General features: G+C 39.1%; 1 protein-coding gene across 2 annotated transcripts in view; it reads left to right on the top strand.

Moving 5' to 3' along the window:
• The window catches only part of nos1apa (nitric oxide synthase 1 (neuronal) adaptor protein a), a 189186-nt gene that overhangs the window by 108735 nt on the left and 62860 nt on the right, over window positions 1-17591 (top strand). For both annotated transcript variants that reach the window (XM_025899427.1, XM_025899428.1), the window contains exon 5: window positions 9891-9999. In XM_025899427.1, the coding sequence (XP_025755212.1) occupies window positions 9891-9999 (109 nt within the window). The remainder of the gene's footprint in view (window positions 1-9890; window positions 10000-17591) is intronic.

Below are 17591 nucleotides of genomic sequence, written 5' to 3'. Positions count from 1 at the left end.
CAGAATAAAAATGAGCCTGAGCTGCTAACGTCTCACCTTGACTGTAACAAGTGCAGTAGGAAATTGCCTGTCTGCTGGATGATTAAGTCTGTTGTGTTACTTTCCGAATTGCCAAGTCTGTGCTATAAAATTTCCGGGTTTGTCTTTATATGGTCATGTAGAGTTTGAGCTGACACAACAGCTTTTCTGATAATGAACCTCTACCTTTCAGTGCTTGATCAGTGTGTAGTGTAATTAAGTTTGGTTTATCTCAGTGTTGCCAAATCCTTGCTGCTCTCAAGAATATTTTGCTTCACACAAACCTGTGTCTTTGTTATGAAATGTGAAGGCAAAAAGCTTGTTATTGTGAAGCTGTGTTTCTCGTAATATTGAACTGTTGAGTGGTTTCAGTGCAGCTCAGGCAAAAGGCTTTTGTGTGTTGCCTAACCATGTTTAGTTTGTTGCCTAGTTTAAAGCGATCCCCCACGTGAAGTGAAAAAATGAGTCCAAGTCAAGATATTCTGTTCAAGTAAACCAAGAGACCTTTGACCCAACGGCATTCACTGACTGAGATGTTTTCGAACATAACCATCAAACCAGCATTTTGATTATTATTGCTTACAGAAAATCAGAAATCCAGTGTTTCAATCTCTATTGCAATATGGCATTTTGAGTTTGAGTTTACTGTTCAGATATATTGGATTATGATAGCAGACGATATTGTGTTCTGTAGTAAGAAGAGGAAATAGGTGGAAGAGAGCCCAGAGAGGTGCAAGTATACAATGGAGAAAAGAGGAATGAAGGTCAGTAGAAGCAAAATTGAATATGTGTATATGAATATGAGAGTGACAGAGAGGGGTGTAACAGGGAGCAGAGATAGTGAACATGAATAACTTGGAATATCTCAGGTCAACAATCCAAAGCAATGGACTGTGCATAAGAAAAGTAAAGAAGAGACTGCAGACAGGGTGGAGTGGGTGGAGACAAGTGTCTGGAGAGTTCTTCCTGTTGAAAGGGAGTTTTTCCTTCCCACAGTTGCCAAGTGCTTGCTCATAGGGGTCATCTGATTGTTGTAGGGTTTTTACCTTAAATGCAAAGCGCCTTGAGTTGTTGAGATTTGGCACTTTATGATTTGATTTGATTGTGTGACACCAGGATAGCAGCAAGAGGGAAACAGCAGGTTTACAGAGTACAAGTGAAACTTGCTGTATATATTTGTATGTACCCTCTACAAGGAGCGTGTCATTAACTGTCAGTGACTGCTGAAAAGCTGACTGTTCAGAGTGATATGTAAAAGCATATTAATGGAAAGCTGACTAGAAGGGAAAAGTGTGGCAGGACAAGCGTGCATAAGCAACAGGTATAACCAGAGCCTTGAGATGATTGGCAACAAAAAGTTAAAAACTTGGGATAGCTTCCCCAAGAGTGGACAGATGCTGCTGTATGCATCAAGGGCCATCTTCCTAATATCAAAGCATTCCTGAACCAGAGGCAACATAAAGAGAACAAGAATTAGACTTTTGTTCAGTTCTCTTTCCAGATAAAGGCAACTTTTGGATTCCATTTGGAAGTTGAAAGCCTAGAATCTGAAGTGAGCATGGAGAGCCGGTTTAAATTCTGCTCTGACTAAACTCAACATTTGCATTCATGTAATAAAGTTTTATCATTACATGCTGTGATTTTATTATTTGATTATTGCCAAATCAGTCCAGATGATCACAGCTCAACAAAAAGCAGGTCATCTGTGCTTCATTTCTTCAGAAAATCATCATCCAGGATAGAAATTAGGGGTGCTTTTACATTTGCTTTATTTGGTTCAGCTTAAATAACCCCAGGTGTAGTTGCAGTTAGTATGGTTCAGCATGGTTCAGTGAAAAATGTCAATTCAACTATTTGACTGCTTGAAAACAAGGATACCAGTTAGATTTTAAAGCCATTACTGACAATCAAAGACTTAACCGTGAGCCTGCATGGCTTCAAAAATGTTTGCTCATAAAAATTATGAAATGAAACAGACCAGAAATAAATCATGAAAATAAACAGTCATTTTCGGGTCACTTTAAAAGTAATGAGCATGCCCCGATAAAACACAAATTGTTAAGTCCCAACAGAGAATGCAGAATGATCGCACACATTGGGTAACAGTACATATTAAAAACCTAAATCTTTCAGTGAGTTCATCCAGACGCCCGTGTTTCCTGACATCAAGTGTGATTTTTATGAAACCCCTGACTTGCTATTAAAGGGAGACAGAAAGATAATCCTCTTTTTCGCAGAGACCCACAAATTTTTCTGTGTACGGCACAATAACTGTCAAACAGCACCTGTGGAAATTTGAATAAACATACAGAGGCAACACATCCTGACCTCATAAACCTGTACTGGAACACTGACATAAATTAGCTCAGTTGGCAGGACACTCTGTAATTACTGACGCTCTTAAACCTGTCGCTCAAATCCAGCCATTCTTACAACACACGGCTAATGACTAGAAATTAGTCACCAAATAGTCTGAATGGATTGTTGAGATCATGTGAAGCAAGCAGTTGAAAGCCAGAAACATACTGAAATGTTCAGTTTTGAGATATTTCTACTTATTGAAATGTTTCTATATGCTGTAAAGCTGTTTAATAAAACAGCAGGTTTGTACCACAGATCTATATGAGGATTATGAAGAAGGGTAAAACTACAAAATCAGAAACACTTGAAGGATCAGATATATTATTTATTTATATGTTTTAAATGGATTAAGAAATTGTTCGATACAATTTCCTCATGTACAGTTTGATTTATAGGGAAAAAAAGACGATGCTGTCTCTAGCAGATTATTGCTGTTGCCTGTAGTTTGCTCTGCAAAATTGTCTGCATACATTTCCTGTTTACTTTCCAAGCTGTTGAGCTAGACACACAAAAAAGTGCAATGCAATATGGAAACATGGTAACAAAGAATTTTCGTCATCAAAGTAAAGGCTGCGCCTTTTGAAATGTGTTGGTTGCAGCTGCAAGACTTTCATGCAAACTGCTGGGAACTGTGACAACCTGTTAGTGACCAAAGCAACTGCAATTAGGTTTTTGGTGCAGTACCATTTTCCTCTGCTACCAACTTCTCGCTAGTGACGGCAAGCAACCTCCACCAACCGTTTGCCAACCAGATGGAGAATACAGGTTTTTCTCTAGTCACTGGTGGCAACCAGGGGACAATGACTGCTCTCTAGGCCTGTATGAACGGGGCCTTAGTTGGGCAAAGTTAACATGCTAAATTTATTCTTACCTATGGCCAACTCAACGGATTCGTAAGCCTAAATGTAACAGCTATCGGTAGCATATGGGTAAAAGTCTTACCTAGCCTGATCAAGCTTGTGAAAAAGGCATGAAAACTTTTATTACTTCTGTAGAAAGTTTGAGAAAGATGTACATTGCTCCAGGTTGCACGTTAGGGTCTCAAAACTAGACTTGATTATATGGTACAGGTGAACTAGACCAAGAATATTTTACAACAGGCCAGATTTCGCCTGCATCCAATGAGTTTGACAGACATGACGTACACAGTGATCAAATAGTTCATGTTATACTGATACTGAAGCTTTTATGGATTTCCAGTAACAGAGAAATGATACTAATGCAGATGCACTCAGCTTTTAAAAGCATGATGCTTTTGCTGTAATAGACAAAAACAGACATCTGAAGGCTGATCTGGCACAGGTGCAATGGATTGATCCACAGTTACTGTGTGATTGTCAATGCTCTGTGTGTGTGTTGCATTTCCTCTTACCCTTTGATTTATAGCAGCTGTGTTTCACAAGCAGCGATTTATCAAAGGAAAAAATGTCTGGGTCCTTCGAAAACAAGCCCACTTCATTACTCAAACATCACATGGCAGCCCCCTGCACGATAGGCTCGGCCTGTTAACACGAAGGGCTTATTGCAGGGTTAGCTGAGTGTGAGTGAGTGTGCGGTCATTGAAAGTCTTGTTAATGCAGCATTACGCTGCCTGTCAAAAGTTAATGAATGCCAGTGTGAGTAGCTGGGCTTTGTTTGTTTGTGCACAACTTGTGGAGCCTTTACAGAAGCGCTGACATCTCTTTGTGTCTGCGCTTCAGCTCGGAAAAGTGACAGAGCAGAAGTGCTTTTGCCAAACTGCTGTAATGCCTAACTGAACTTGAACTCACTGGATGAGTCATGATCATGTGCTTCGCTCCACTGCCTCACTCTCTTTTCAACACCATATTCATGCAAAATTTCTGCCTGAGCCTTTTCTCTGTTGATTCACTCATAATCCTTCACATCCTCACCGATACTCTCATTTACTTTGAGTATCCATGACTCTCATTATTTAACCTGCTGTCTGGGCTTTCAGTCACCGTCTAGCTGCTCTTTCTGTTTCTACCTTTGTTTCTATGCACTAAATTCCTCAGCTTTATTTATTTATTTTTAATAGTTTCCTTCGATGAACAGTAAAGTCAGTCTGGGTCTTTTTGCTTCACCGTTCTTTTTTAGGATATTTCTGCATTATTATAGGTTTTCATTTCAAATAGGTCACTATATTTTTACATATAAATTGTTTTGTCTTTGCAATGATCGAAATTATGAGGGGAAAAAAGGCTTTTGTTGCTAATTATTACATTTTATTACACAGTTCTGACCCTACTATCTGAATGTCACAGAAGAAATTGTGACTCATCAGACAAGCCAGCCTCTTTCCGCTCCTCTTTTGTTGAGTTTCGGTGAGCTTGTGCGAAAGTTAACCTCATTCCTGGTGTTGGGTGTTCAGGGATGCTGTGAATACGGTTGTTGTAACGAGCTGAAGCATTCTACTCTGACATCAACAAGGTGTTTTCATCCAGAGAACTCGATCACTGGGTATTTTCTCCTATTCAGATGTAAACTCTTTGAGTTGGCTGTGTGGAAAAATCCCAGTTGTTTCTGAAATACTCAGACCAACCTGTCTGACACCAACAACCATGCCACGTCCAAAATCACTCAAATCGCCTTTTTTCAGCAGCAACCACAGTCATCGCTAAGTGTTTGCCTATCGTCAGCTGTCATTAGGATGACAATTAGTAAACATTATTGACTTCTACTGGAGTTCAGTCAATAAATGAACAGTTCCATAATAACTGTGCACTCTTAACATGTTGTTGATGCTAAAATGTGGCATTCTGGCAATGTGGCTTCTATAAAATCAAATTAAACCAGACTACTACTGTTCTCTCTCGTTTTTTCATATTTTTTTGTTAAATATAGAACGTAAACTGTCCTCAGCAAGTTGTTAAAACACTCCAAAATGTTTTAAGATTCTGTAGGTAATCCTATGTAATTGGTTCAACAATCAAATTTTCTTTTGTAACGCTAAATGAGTTTGTTTTTCAGCTATGCAAATGTTTATAATTTAGTTTAGAATTTTTAAATGAAATTAAATTAATGAGGCAAAACCACAGGATTCGGAAATGAATTTTTTCTCTCCAACTATTGGTTGTTAGTTGGAAATAACTTCATTGGGGGAGCAAAGCTGAAAAAGAATAGATGAAAACAAAGGAAACACTTAATTTTTCACTTGTGATGATCAGAGTAGAGACTAAAGGTCTGATTGGGCTGCACAAGATTTCCACTTCCACTTTTCAAACTGGGCCTCAGAACCTCTGCTTTAAATGATTGATCTTCTGTTTGTATCTGTATTGTTTTTTATGGGGGTTTTTTTTTTAATGCTATGAGGGGTTTTAATACATTTTTTCCAATCAGATGTATTTTTGTTATCACAGACACACTTCTATTGCTGCTCTTATTTCATTCAGCAGCAGCGCGAGCAGAAAAGTGACTTCCCTTCAGGTGAATATGTTGTGGATTGAATGTTTAAGCGGGACAGACAACCCCTTGAAATACAATAAAAGAAGCTTGCTGTTGGCACCATTTGCGGTCTGATTTATTTTGCCCTTAAGCATCTTTGACAGCTTTCGTGCGAAGCCCGCCTCACTTATTCCAAGATCTGATCTATCCGATGCATCTTCACCTGGATGGTTGGCAGCTGTTCCTCTTAGAGACAGTTGATAGAGACGTATCTGGGCTGTCATCTCAGCGCTGCTCAGGGATTTGTCAGCTAAGCTCACTTTGACTCACTTGTGGGGTGAGCTTCGCTTGTCTGGAAGAATATAATGTGCCCCGCAGACAACAGTTAGTGGAGCAGGAAGCAGTTTGCCGTCATCCTGCCTCAGATTAAAAAAAAAAAAAAAAATCAGGATGTTTATTCCTATTAAACTGTCTTGGAGTGAGGGGCTAAAGGAGGGCTGTTTAATTAAAAGGGATTTTTTGGGGGGAAAAGGAGCCGGATGGGAGCGGTCCGTTTTCTCACAGTACATGACCTGGTTTGAAATGTTTTTTGCTACAGCTCCTCACATCCCTGCATTTTTAGTCCTACTCTTTCCTTTGGAGGAAAGGCCTGTGACAGTTTCCTGAAACGTCCTTAGTTTATTCGTTACATTAACACAATATATTTTATATTAATCAAAATCTGGATACTGGGCCAAATTCATAGTTTTTCTTTGATTTTTTTGGCGCGTTGTAGTTTTATTTTAATCACCTCATAATCCAGGAAATAGTCAGAATTCAATTCATTGGCCTTTACTGTGTTTATGGGAAATACTGTTGTGTCAATCAGGTGATGAAAGCCGTGTAGAAACATGCAGGAATCCAGCTGGAATGTTTGGTGTAAGTATTATTAATGTGCAGATTTCTGCCTTACAGGAATTTTATAGGAATGTATGATAAAATTCCACTGTTTTTGTTTGTATTTCAATTGGAATTTCAGAAGTCCAGCAGGCCAAGAAACACACAGTTCTAGAATAAGACATGATTGTAAATCACAAATAAACCAGCAATTTTCACAGTAAGACGTAAGAAGCCAGCAGAGAGATTTATCACACAAATGTCTCCATAAACATGAAATGATTCATCTTAACGGAGGCTTAAGCCTGCTGTAGTCACATTACATATGTAAATGTCTACACTTTTTCCTTTACCTAAAAACACAGTGGCAGCCACACTGCTGGCTTGTTTACAGTCTGTATGATGGTCCTTGATAAGTGCACTGTCATTATAGCTAATGGAGTCATTGAAAATCAAAGGCGTAGTACACCAAAGTGGATCAGAAATCATGCGGGACTGAATTGATTCTCATTATTTATGAGCCCTTCACAACAAATATATGTGCAAGATGATGACTAAACTAGTATTTGAATTCTTATTGCCTTTCCTGCTCTCTGGAACTGACAGCAGGCTTTTTGTTATTCAAAATAAATAAATGTATGAAAGTAAACCTAATGTGCTTAAAAACTAAAAACGAAAATCTTGTAGATGATTTAATGCATCACTAATAAGTTGACTTTTACAGCAGCACGATGGATCTGAAATCAGTCTCTGTGCATGCATGTGCGAGCTCATGCGTGTGTGTGTGTGTGTGTGTGTGTGTGTGTGTGTGTGTGTGTGTGTGTGTGTGTGTGTGTGTGGTATTTTGACAGTCTGCTGAGCAGACAAAGACACAATCTATAACACAAGAACTTCAGCCAGTGTGGCTTCCAGAGAAAAAGGCCAAAACAAATACCACAAAAATGTCACAGAGTGCATAGATCAGACCCCACAAGAAGTTCCATAATATTACTGGTAGGCAAACACACATATACACAAAATTATGCACACACACACACACACACACACACACACACACACACACACACACACACACACACACACACACACACACAGAAAGCCACCTTGTGCAGTAACATACTCACACAGAGGCAGCAGGATCATTTGCATAATCTTCACCTAATTCCTTGTTCTTCCCTGGTTGTCCGTTGTCTCACTATGATAAATTACCTCAAGCGAACTTGGAGGTTCCATAATATGGTGCTAATTGGCCAATTAGGGAGCCATTTTGCCTGAGGATTTCGCCACTTCTTCCAGTTATATTTCAAGTTCACTGTTAATCAACAAATGGCCTCAGATTCCTCTTCTCAGTCAAAATCCAACCACACATTGGACTACGCTCAAAAACACAAACATACAGTGCATATGGTACTGAAGGCACATTTGAAGGTAGAAGAGCTGTAAGCTGTAAACCAGCAAACAAAGGCAATAAAAATCACAGAAATAAAGGACAGAGTCCTAATCTACATGAAACCAGGCCTAGAAAGGTCTTAGAAAACAAGTCCTATGCCCAGCTAAATCATGGCAGCATTTACAGCTTTGCCCAGGTAAAAGCCATAGACGATATAAAAGACCAGTATAATGTCACTCACTGGTTTGCACAGCGAGTATACCTTGCATAATCCTCCTGACGCTTGACAATGACCAAAATTTACAAAATGGACGTAATATTTGATTCACTATGACCTGAATTGAGTAACTAAACCTAAAAACTCACCAGAAAACTTTTTACTGAGGTCAGTTCCAAGAGCCTTGTTTCCACAAACATCTGTAGGACAGGAAGTGTTTGTGAGACCAGAGGTACTGACCTTTTAAAAGACTGCAGATTTCAAAAGACATGTCAGCCTGTTAAACTCAAAACTCAATCAGTTTAACCTGAGACACATAACTATAGTGGGAAAATGAATATGATCACACTACTGTGGGGCGATCGTGGCTCAAGAGTTGGGAGTTCGCCTTGTAATCGGAAGGTTACCGGTTCGAGCCCCGGCTCGGACAGTCTCGGTCGTTGTGTCCTTGGGCAAGACACTTCACCCGTTGCCTACTGGTGGTGGTCAGAGGGCCCGGTGGCGCCAGTGTCCGGCAGCCTCGCCTCTGTCAGTGCGCCCCAGGGTGGCGGTGGCTGTGGCTACAACGTAGCTTGCCATCACCAGTGTATGAATGTGTGTGTGAATGGGTGAATGACTGGATATGTAAAGCGCTTTGGGGTCCTTAGGGACCATAAAAGCGCTATATAAATACAGGCCATTTACCATTTTTATTTACTTAGTACTTTAAAACAAACATAACCCAAGTAGCAAGGTGCTTACATAATATACCTAAAAATTAGAACTTTGTGTAAGTTGGTAAAATAGAGATAGGCAAACAATGCAGGTGTCATCAGTTGGAAATGGCATTAAGTGGAGTAATTTCTTATTTTCAGTGGATTCTCGATGAAAAAGTAAAAACATTACGTGTGAGCAATCATATTATTTCAAAATATGACAGTTTCCCAATTTTCTTGCCACCATATCATCATCTGCAACTCTTTACCCCTCCAGCTGTTTTCTTTTGTCATCATGAATTAGACCCACAGTGGGGGTTAACTCATACAATGCTCTCTCGCCTACAGGTTATTGTTTAGTCGCTCTGCGCTGCCTTTGTACTCCCAGAGTTGTTTCTTGCTATTTACCTCCTCTGCAGGGTATCGTACAGTTCGTCACTGTTGGCTGCACACAATCTCTCCCTACCAGCACAACTCTATTTTTGACTCAAACTTAGTTCCTCCCTATATCCTCTTTCACACAGAGTATTTTTTTTTGTTACAATGGTATTAACGCCTCCGTCTCCTCCGTGCACTGGAATATATCACTTTTGTTATTTGAAGCATTTTCTTTTACTTGGATTTTAAGTTCACTTGACTTTCTGTCACTGTCAAAGTGTAACATAAATACAACTGAAGTTTTGAAAAGAGCTTGTACCTGTCATTTATTTAAATAGTCCTACCCCCATCACGGCTTTCTCAGCTTCTTTTTCTAAAAGCTACAGTTTGATGTCTTTCCTTTTGGATTAAAACAAAATCATGTTTATATTTGTCACATTCAAATCCCAGAGAAATAGGCTCGTTTCCCATTTTCCATCTTAAGATGCATTTTGAAAACTTGCCAGGTTTTGTTGTTGTTTTGTATCTCATTCACTTTTTTTAGTTTCTGACCTATTTTCTTTTCTTTTAGGATCTTCTACGTGTCTCATGACTCCCAAGATTTGAAGATCTTCAGCTACATTGCCAGAGATGGACAGAGCAATGTGTTCCGCTGTAATGTCTTCAAGTCTAAGAAGAAGGTAAGATGGAGAGAAGCTCCGTTTTAAAGCTTTCACTATGTAACTTGTTACATACCCTTGATGAGTTGGATAGATTCACTTAACTTAAGCCCTACACCTACAGCTCTACTTTAGACACCATCTCTTAAATTTGGTTTCAAACAACTGAACAACAACAGAAAGAAATAAGTTAGAAATAAGGACTGAAGTTGTACACTGGGGATTGGCTGTCTTATGTTAACTGTATTACCTCCATGAATAATCAAAAAGTTGTGATCCGGAGTTTTTTTGAGTATTTATCATAACTGCAAGATTGTATATGTCTTGTTTTCACTTCATAAATGCATATTAATTTGAAATACTGAAAATTAATTTGAATTAAAAAATAGTGGGAGACACCATTCTAATGTTTTTATGAAAATATCACATATCCAGATGCAGATATTCTAGAACCGGGGACACAATTCATGCTTGATATGGAGATTATTTTTTGTAGAGGAACCAAGACTGTATAAAAAACCGAACATTGCATGGTTACATGGTTTCAAACTAAGCTTCTGTTAGATCTACATCTTTTACTATAAAAAATACTTTTAATTATGATTATAAATATAATATTAAAGCCTACTTAAAGCTTAAATACAAATTTTAACCAGAGAGACTAGAATACGATGTTGGTATTTAAGGAATTGAGCTAAATCGGTTGAATCATATCTCTCAGACAGATTGTGATTTGTGTAAATGTGGAGGCTTCTTCACGAAAACAAAGAAAGAGTTCCCCAGGAATGAGGACCAGTACTACAGTGCTTAAATCTTTGGGCAATATTATAAGAAAACACTGCATACATTTTCAGTTCTATGCAGACGATATCCAGCTATATTTGTCTACGAAGGCAGATTATATAAGTCAATTAGTTAAACTGCAGTCACGTCTTAAAGATGTAAAGGCCTGGATGTAAAGTCATTTTCTTCTCCTGATTTCAGAGAAAGATTAGGCCCTAAAAATCTTAGAAGCATGATGTCTAACCAGATACTTACAAACTCAGGATGGCGTTACCTTGGCCTCCAGTGACAATGTGAGGAATCTTGTCATTTTTGTTCAGGAGATGTTCTTCAGTGCATGTATTAAACAAATGTGTAGAGCTGCTTTCTTTCATCTTTGAACTACTGCTAAAATTAGAAACATCAGAGCCTTCAGCTGTCATGTCCTGTAGAACTAGCTCCCAGCTTGGATGCAGGAGACAGACACCCACTCTACTTTTAAGATTAGGCTTCAAATTGTTCCTTTTTGATAAACCTTAGATTTAGGGCTGATTCAGATGACCCTGAATAATCCCTTAGTTATACTGATATAGGCTCAGTACATTTTTTTCTTCTCCTAGTCTGTCTCCTTGCGCTCTCTTTCTTTTCTTTTCTCATTTCCTTCCACTCCAGCCGGTCGCGACAGATGGCCGTCCCTTCCTGAGCCCGATTCTGCTGGAGATTTCTTCCTGTTAAAAGGGAGTTTTTCCCCCCCACCATCACAAGTGCTTGCTCACAGGGGATCTTCAAAACCAAAATTACAAATGAATTTACAAAAACACATAATATAATCACATAGGCAGGGGGGAAAGAAAAGGAAAAATATTGTCAGCATTCAAGAGTTCAAAGAGTTACTTAAGCTAATTGTGTCGCAGTTTAAAATGGGCCATGAAAGCCTCAAGTACAACACCAACACCACAATAAAATGTCACTAAGAGGTTAAGAGTGACAATACAAGGGAATTTATGTCCTGCTTAATCAATAAGTCTTTAGAAGGTATTTAATAGAAGATACTATCCTGAGACCACTGTAATTCACCTTTTGTCTTTAATGGTCAAGAGTTTCCTGCCGGGCAGGCTGTGCTCTGGCTGGTACTGGGGCAACAGTTCAAGTATATAATCTGGGGCCAGGCCATGGAGGACTTTAAAAGCACTAAGTTAAATTTAAAAGGCAGTTCTAGAGCAATTGGGCAGCCAGTTTACGGACATTAAAATCTGTTATGCTTCACATAACTGATTATGGTGAGTATGGTAAAACATGAAAATGTGTTTGGACACACTCTGCTGATAAGTAGTGCTGAACTGCCTGTGAGCAAGGTGCTTCATGCCAGCCTATTCATACTCAGTTGCTCAAAAACCAACCAATGAGACTTTTTTTCTTAACCTTGTTCTGCTAACCAAATTCTGCTTTGTTTGGGTTGTTTATGATTTCGAGTTCTTCCAAATTTAGATTTGTAAGATGTCTTTTCCGATTTTTAGCAGCAGCAGAGTGGATGGGCTTCAGGCTAGAATGATTCATACGAATAATGTGTTCTTAAATGGCTGCATCTCAAACCACTCAGGTACTTTCTAGTACTTGTGTGTCTGTAGTCTTTCCTATCTGTAGAAGTTTTCATCACTGCATCTGAGCTGCAGAGATGAAGAAATGCTGTGCAGTGCTATGAAAAGGTCTTTGCGCCTTTTACTGATTTTATTTTATTTTTTTGTCACACTTACATGTTTCAGATCATCAAGCCAATTTTAATATTGGACAAAGATAACCTGATTAAATACAGATTGCAATTTTTAAATGATGATGGGGGAAAACTATCCAGATCTATCTTGCCCTTTATGAAAAGGTAATTCAAGTCCAGCATGAACGGCCAGTTTAAGGCATTTGACTGCCATGTTGACTGTTGGTAGGACGTTCCTTCTATGAATGTGATTTCTTGATTCAACATGTCTGGCAGTAATCAGGCCTGGGCGAGGTTAGTGAAAATGAACTCATCTTTCCTGTAAATGTGGTTAATCCCACTTAATTAATGACTTATCAGTGTTTTCACACAGGTCCAGGTAGGTTTGGCTGCCTTTATAAATGAAATCATCATTTACAACCTGCATTCTGTATTTAGTGGGGCTGTCTTTGTCTGATATTAGAATTTGTTTGACCTGAAAAATATATGTGTGACAAATGAAAGAAAATCAGGAAAGGGGAAAATACTTTTTTTTTGCTGTATTTGTCAATCCTCCACACTTTTACAGCCCAGTTCAGGCCTCCTAACTAAACTCTCATAACAGCCTGCATGAATCTGCTGTTTCACCTGCAAGGCTCGCATTTTATTTCCTGTATTAATCAGCTGTGATGTGTAATTAGAATACACTAGAGGGGTCTGATTTGTTTTCGTTAATTCCCAATTTGATCTCAAGTCAGCTGGGCCAGAAAAACCTATAAAGCAAAAAATGTATTCAAAGAACACACTCCCAAGTTGGCTTAAGCCCCCTCCTTCAGTGTGGTATGGCAGACCATGGATAATGCCTTTGTCAGTGAGAAGGATGTTAGACTGATGATGATTCAGATCTCTGGTTCAGATGAAATTACCACTTCTGACAATCACTCTGATCTGTTTTTATGCAAAACAATGCTTTCTGGTGCAATACATTGAAAGGTTCCAACATCATTCCCCGCCGTCTGTGCAGCTTTCACACTATGCCAACCCAGCAAATGGGCCAGATTGGACCTTTTAGGCAGGCTGCTTCTAGCTGTTAGCTGTTAGCCCTGTTAGCTTATTCATTTATGTAATTTACAATGAAACAGCTCAACAAAAGAGAGCGGACTGATTGAATTTATGAATGGATGATTTATACAGTCACCTCTTAAGAAGGTTTTCTCATTCTCTAACGTTACCTGGCACAGTTTCTTACCTCGCGATCTCAAATGTTTCACATCCTCATGATGGCACATTGTTGGTGCTGAACTAAGTTGTTCTAAATTCTGGGATTTATTTTTATTTTTTTGGATTTTGGTCGAGGTAGGTCTCAAGAAGAAAGGTGTAGCAGGTGTAAATGGTGCTCATCATAAACACTTACCTTGGCACAAAGAGGATTCATGGAAAAAAAAGATTTTCAGACAGCATTCATGTAAGTTAGAACACTTGTATGAGCAAATTTCAGGAGAGGATGAAAAGCAGGTGACCCATATGCCATAAGGCTATCGCAGAGGTCTCAGATACACCATATGTCCTTTCCACTCTCAACTGTTATAATAAAAGCTAAAACAAAAGACCTAAAATACCTTTTAAAAGTGTTTTTACATACTAGCATGCCAGAGAATTGAACTACCAATCTACTGATTAGTAGGTAAATACTGAGGCACAGCTGCCTGCTACAAAATCCGATTTCCAATATTAAATGGCAGTTGCGCTGATGCTGCTTGTTTTGTTTTTATGTAATTTTTCATTAAAGTCATTAGTTATAATATTGGCTATTTGCTGATTTATCAGTACCAGCATTTATAAAAGAAAGTGTATTTCCATTAATTTTCATTTTTAGCAATTACAAAAGAAGGTTATATAATTAAAGAAGAGATCTGACAGACATTCATCTAAGGCTACGTTCGCACTGCAGGCGAAAGTGCATCAAATCCGACTTTTTTGACCCTATGCGACCCATATCCCATCATGGTATGACAGTTTGAACGGCACAAATCCGATATTTTCAAATCCAACCTAGGTCACTTTCGTATGTGGTACTGAAACCGATACATATCTAATGTTTTAGAAAGCGTCTGCTGTTTGAATGGTCATGTCACATTAAATCCGTCTTTTACGTCACTGACACAAGACAGACGCCAATTATCAGCGGTGGAGAAGACAAACGAGAAAGCATGGCGGCGGAAACTGGAGACGAGTCAATGGACAGAAACTGAGGTTTTGGACTTGATTAGCATACGGGGAGACAGTTCTATTCAAGATAAACTTGAAGGGTCGTATCGTAACCGGGCTGTGTTCGAGTGCATTGCCAAAGAAATGGTTGAACGAGGGCACAGGCAAATGTAGCTACAGTGTCAGAGGAAAGTGAAGAGCCTCAAAGCCATGTTTAAAGAAGCTAAAGATATAAACAAACGAAACAGACATGGTCGAGCCACGTGCCCGTTTTATGATGAGCTTGACTGTGTTTTGGGCGACAAACCCAGCTGTCAGCCATCTGTCACCCAGCTGTGACGTCTTCTTTTGCGCATGCGGGCCGCTTTGAGGACCGTGAACCGTTCACACTAGAGCGCGTTTGCTGTCACATTTTATTTGTAGTGTGAACAACCAGACAAAAAAAATCGGATTTGATCAAAAAATCGGAATTGAGCATTAAGACCTGCAGTGTGAACGTAGCCTAACAGATGAAAGATTCCTGGTTCGATCCTGATTTGGGTCGGGAAGGGACACTGTTGTAAAAACTCTGCCAAATCAAACATGCAGAGCGACCCTCTGTGATAAGCCCTTCTAAATAAGGTGGCAACTGGAAGTAGCTTCTACAAAGAAGAGATGGAAGAAACACCCTTCAACCATGTTACGAGTGTTGACGTTGCATAGTTTGTCCACTAGAGGGCACTCTGCTATATCCCCATTGCTGTGCAATGTGCCTGCTAAGTGCATATGAGTAATCCATGTCTTGCAACAACAGAACTTGATTATTTTTAAGCTGCATTGTCATATTATTTTAGGAAGGAGGTATAAATAACAAAACGTAAAAAATAAACAAATCTGTTTATGTTTTGTTTTGCGTAAAGAAAAATTATTTGGGGCAATATATCAGATTTTTAAGTATTCAGATATATGTATTTGCATCTGTGTTAAAAATCCTGTATTGGCTGGGCTCTATTTTTTCAAATGATCAGTGAAAGAATTTGTGTTTTTGTGTCAAAACAACCTCAAACTTTGTTGCTGCACAATCACAAGATGGACAAAGACTGATCAGTGCATCATTTCCGATGTTTTCACAGTCTGGTAGTTATGCAGTGTTCACAACAATCCCACCTTCTCTTTTAAATCTAGTCACTGTCTGAGTCGCATCCTGACAACCGCTAATAAAGACACACCCTGGCGTCCCTCAGTAATAATTCCTCCTTGCACTGTGGGCCTGGCATTGGTGTGAGGAACAAGTATGAGGGTCTTCTGGGGTGGATATGTTGCTGCTGAAATGAGCTGAGCAGAGACAAAGTTAAAACAGAGTCCAGCAGTGTGACACAGTTAGGAAATGTGCTCCCAGTTTTCCACTTCAGCTGCCAATTCAGAGGACTTCATAGTTAAGTCCAGGGGTTAGCTGGGTGAAGCACACACTGCCTCATTATCTCTTACAGACAGACTGGCATTGACACATGAGCACACATGCACACACACACACATGCACACACACACGCGCAGACACACACATATTCTGTTCAGAAGACAAAATGGAAAGTGACGCATACCAAAAATCTCTGGGGCAACCAAGGCCCTGAGGCCATTAAACTGAAAAGTTATCTGTGTGTGTGTGTGTGTGTGTGTGTGTGTGTGTGTGTGTGCAGGCACGTAATGCTTTTTAAAGTGTATTGGTGGTGAAGAGACTAAAGGCAGGGACTGTTTTTAATGGAGAACTTATTTGACAGTTTGAATTAATTTATTACAGTTCACATCTGGATGATATTGATTACATTTATAACTTTACAGAGTTTTTAAAAAAGTATTTCCCTGCGGCAGAGCCAAACATGAAAATACCTGCTGTTGTCCTCCTCTGGGTCCATGGTGCCGCATTAGACTGCACTGTGAAAAAGCACATTAGTACAACACAATAAAGTCAACAAAGTAAACTAGTTTATGTGTAATCAATCTTTTTGCTCTGGAAAGTTAGCAGTTGGCTTTGTTTTATGATTAGCTTGTTTGAGCAGTTTTGATCAGCTACTACCTTTTAAAATTAGAATGGCAATTTATTATTTACTCAGTTTTAATATGGTTGAGAAAAAACATTATGGTTTTAGATTAAGACACACAGCCAAGATGCATCTGCCAGGGCTGAAAATGAAGGACACAGGTTAAAAATTGCATTTCCTCAAGGAGTCACTTGAGCAAAAACAAGTCAAGCAAGTCCCTGTAGATTCAGTAGCCGTGTTAAACTGCTTCTTTTAATAGCAGAAATGACCGTTTTTACAGTCTGGAACAATAGCTAATTTCTGCCTCTACAATGAAGGTAGGTGGGGGGAATTTTTTTTAATAACAATGTTTATGCTGTTGGTGCCTTTGAAGTTTTATTAAAATTGTGTGACAAGTTTTAAAGTCTTCCAAGAAGTTTGTGCTTTGTTTTAGTACAGTCAAGTGCAGTGTGGCTATTTAACTCACCACTGTTTATGCTTGTGTGTGTGTGTGTCTTACACCCAGTGTGTAGAGTGTATAGATCCAGCTTGCTAAGCACCCATGCTACTGTTAGCTGATAATTTAAATTTCTACCTGATTTAAATGTGACTCCTTCTGGCACCAGAAAGTCAAGATGGTGACCTGGAGGCGTCAGTGTGTGGTGTTCACACACATACAAATGAAGTAGCCACATCACATGCATAGTGTTGCTACATCCATCTTTTATATAAGATGAAAAAGGGTGAAAACAATAAAAAGTTAAAAAATGAAAAATTCTAAGAGTACGGTTTGAAAGGATAACGTCAAATTCTGAAAAAGACTAAATCAGCAGGAAGCACTCTGGCATAATGAGAAGAATAAAGGTAACCATGTCAAACATGCAATAAAAATGTCATTCAAAGCTGCGTGTGGTTTTGTGTGAGCGCACGTGGGAACCTGCGAGCGGACGATTAAG

The sequence above is a fragment of the Oreochromis niloticus genome, linkage group LG17 (assembly GCF_001858045.2).
Source record: "Oreochromis niloticus isolate F11D_XX linkage group LG17, O_niloticus_UMD_NMBU, whole genome shotgun sequence".
Lineage (NCBI taxonomy): Eukaryota > Metazoa > Chordata > Actinopteri > Cichliformes > Cichlidae > Oreochromis > Oreochromis niloticus.
This window is presented reverse-complemented; position numbering and strand designations above follow the sequence as displayed.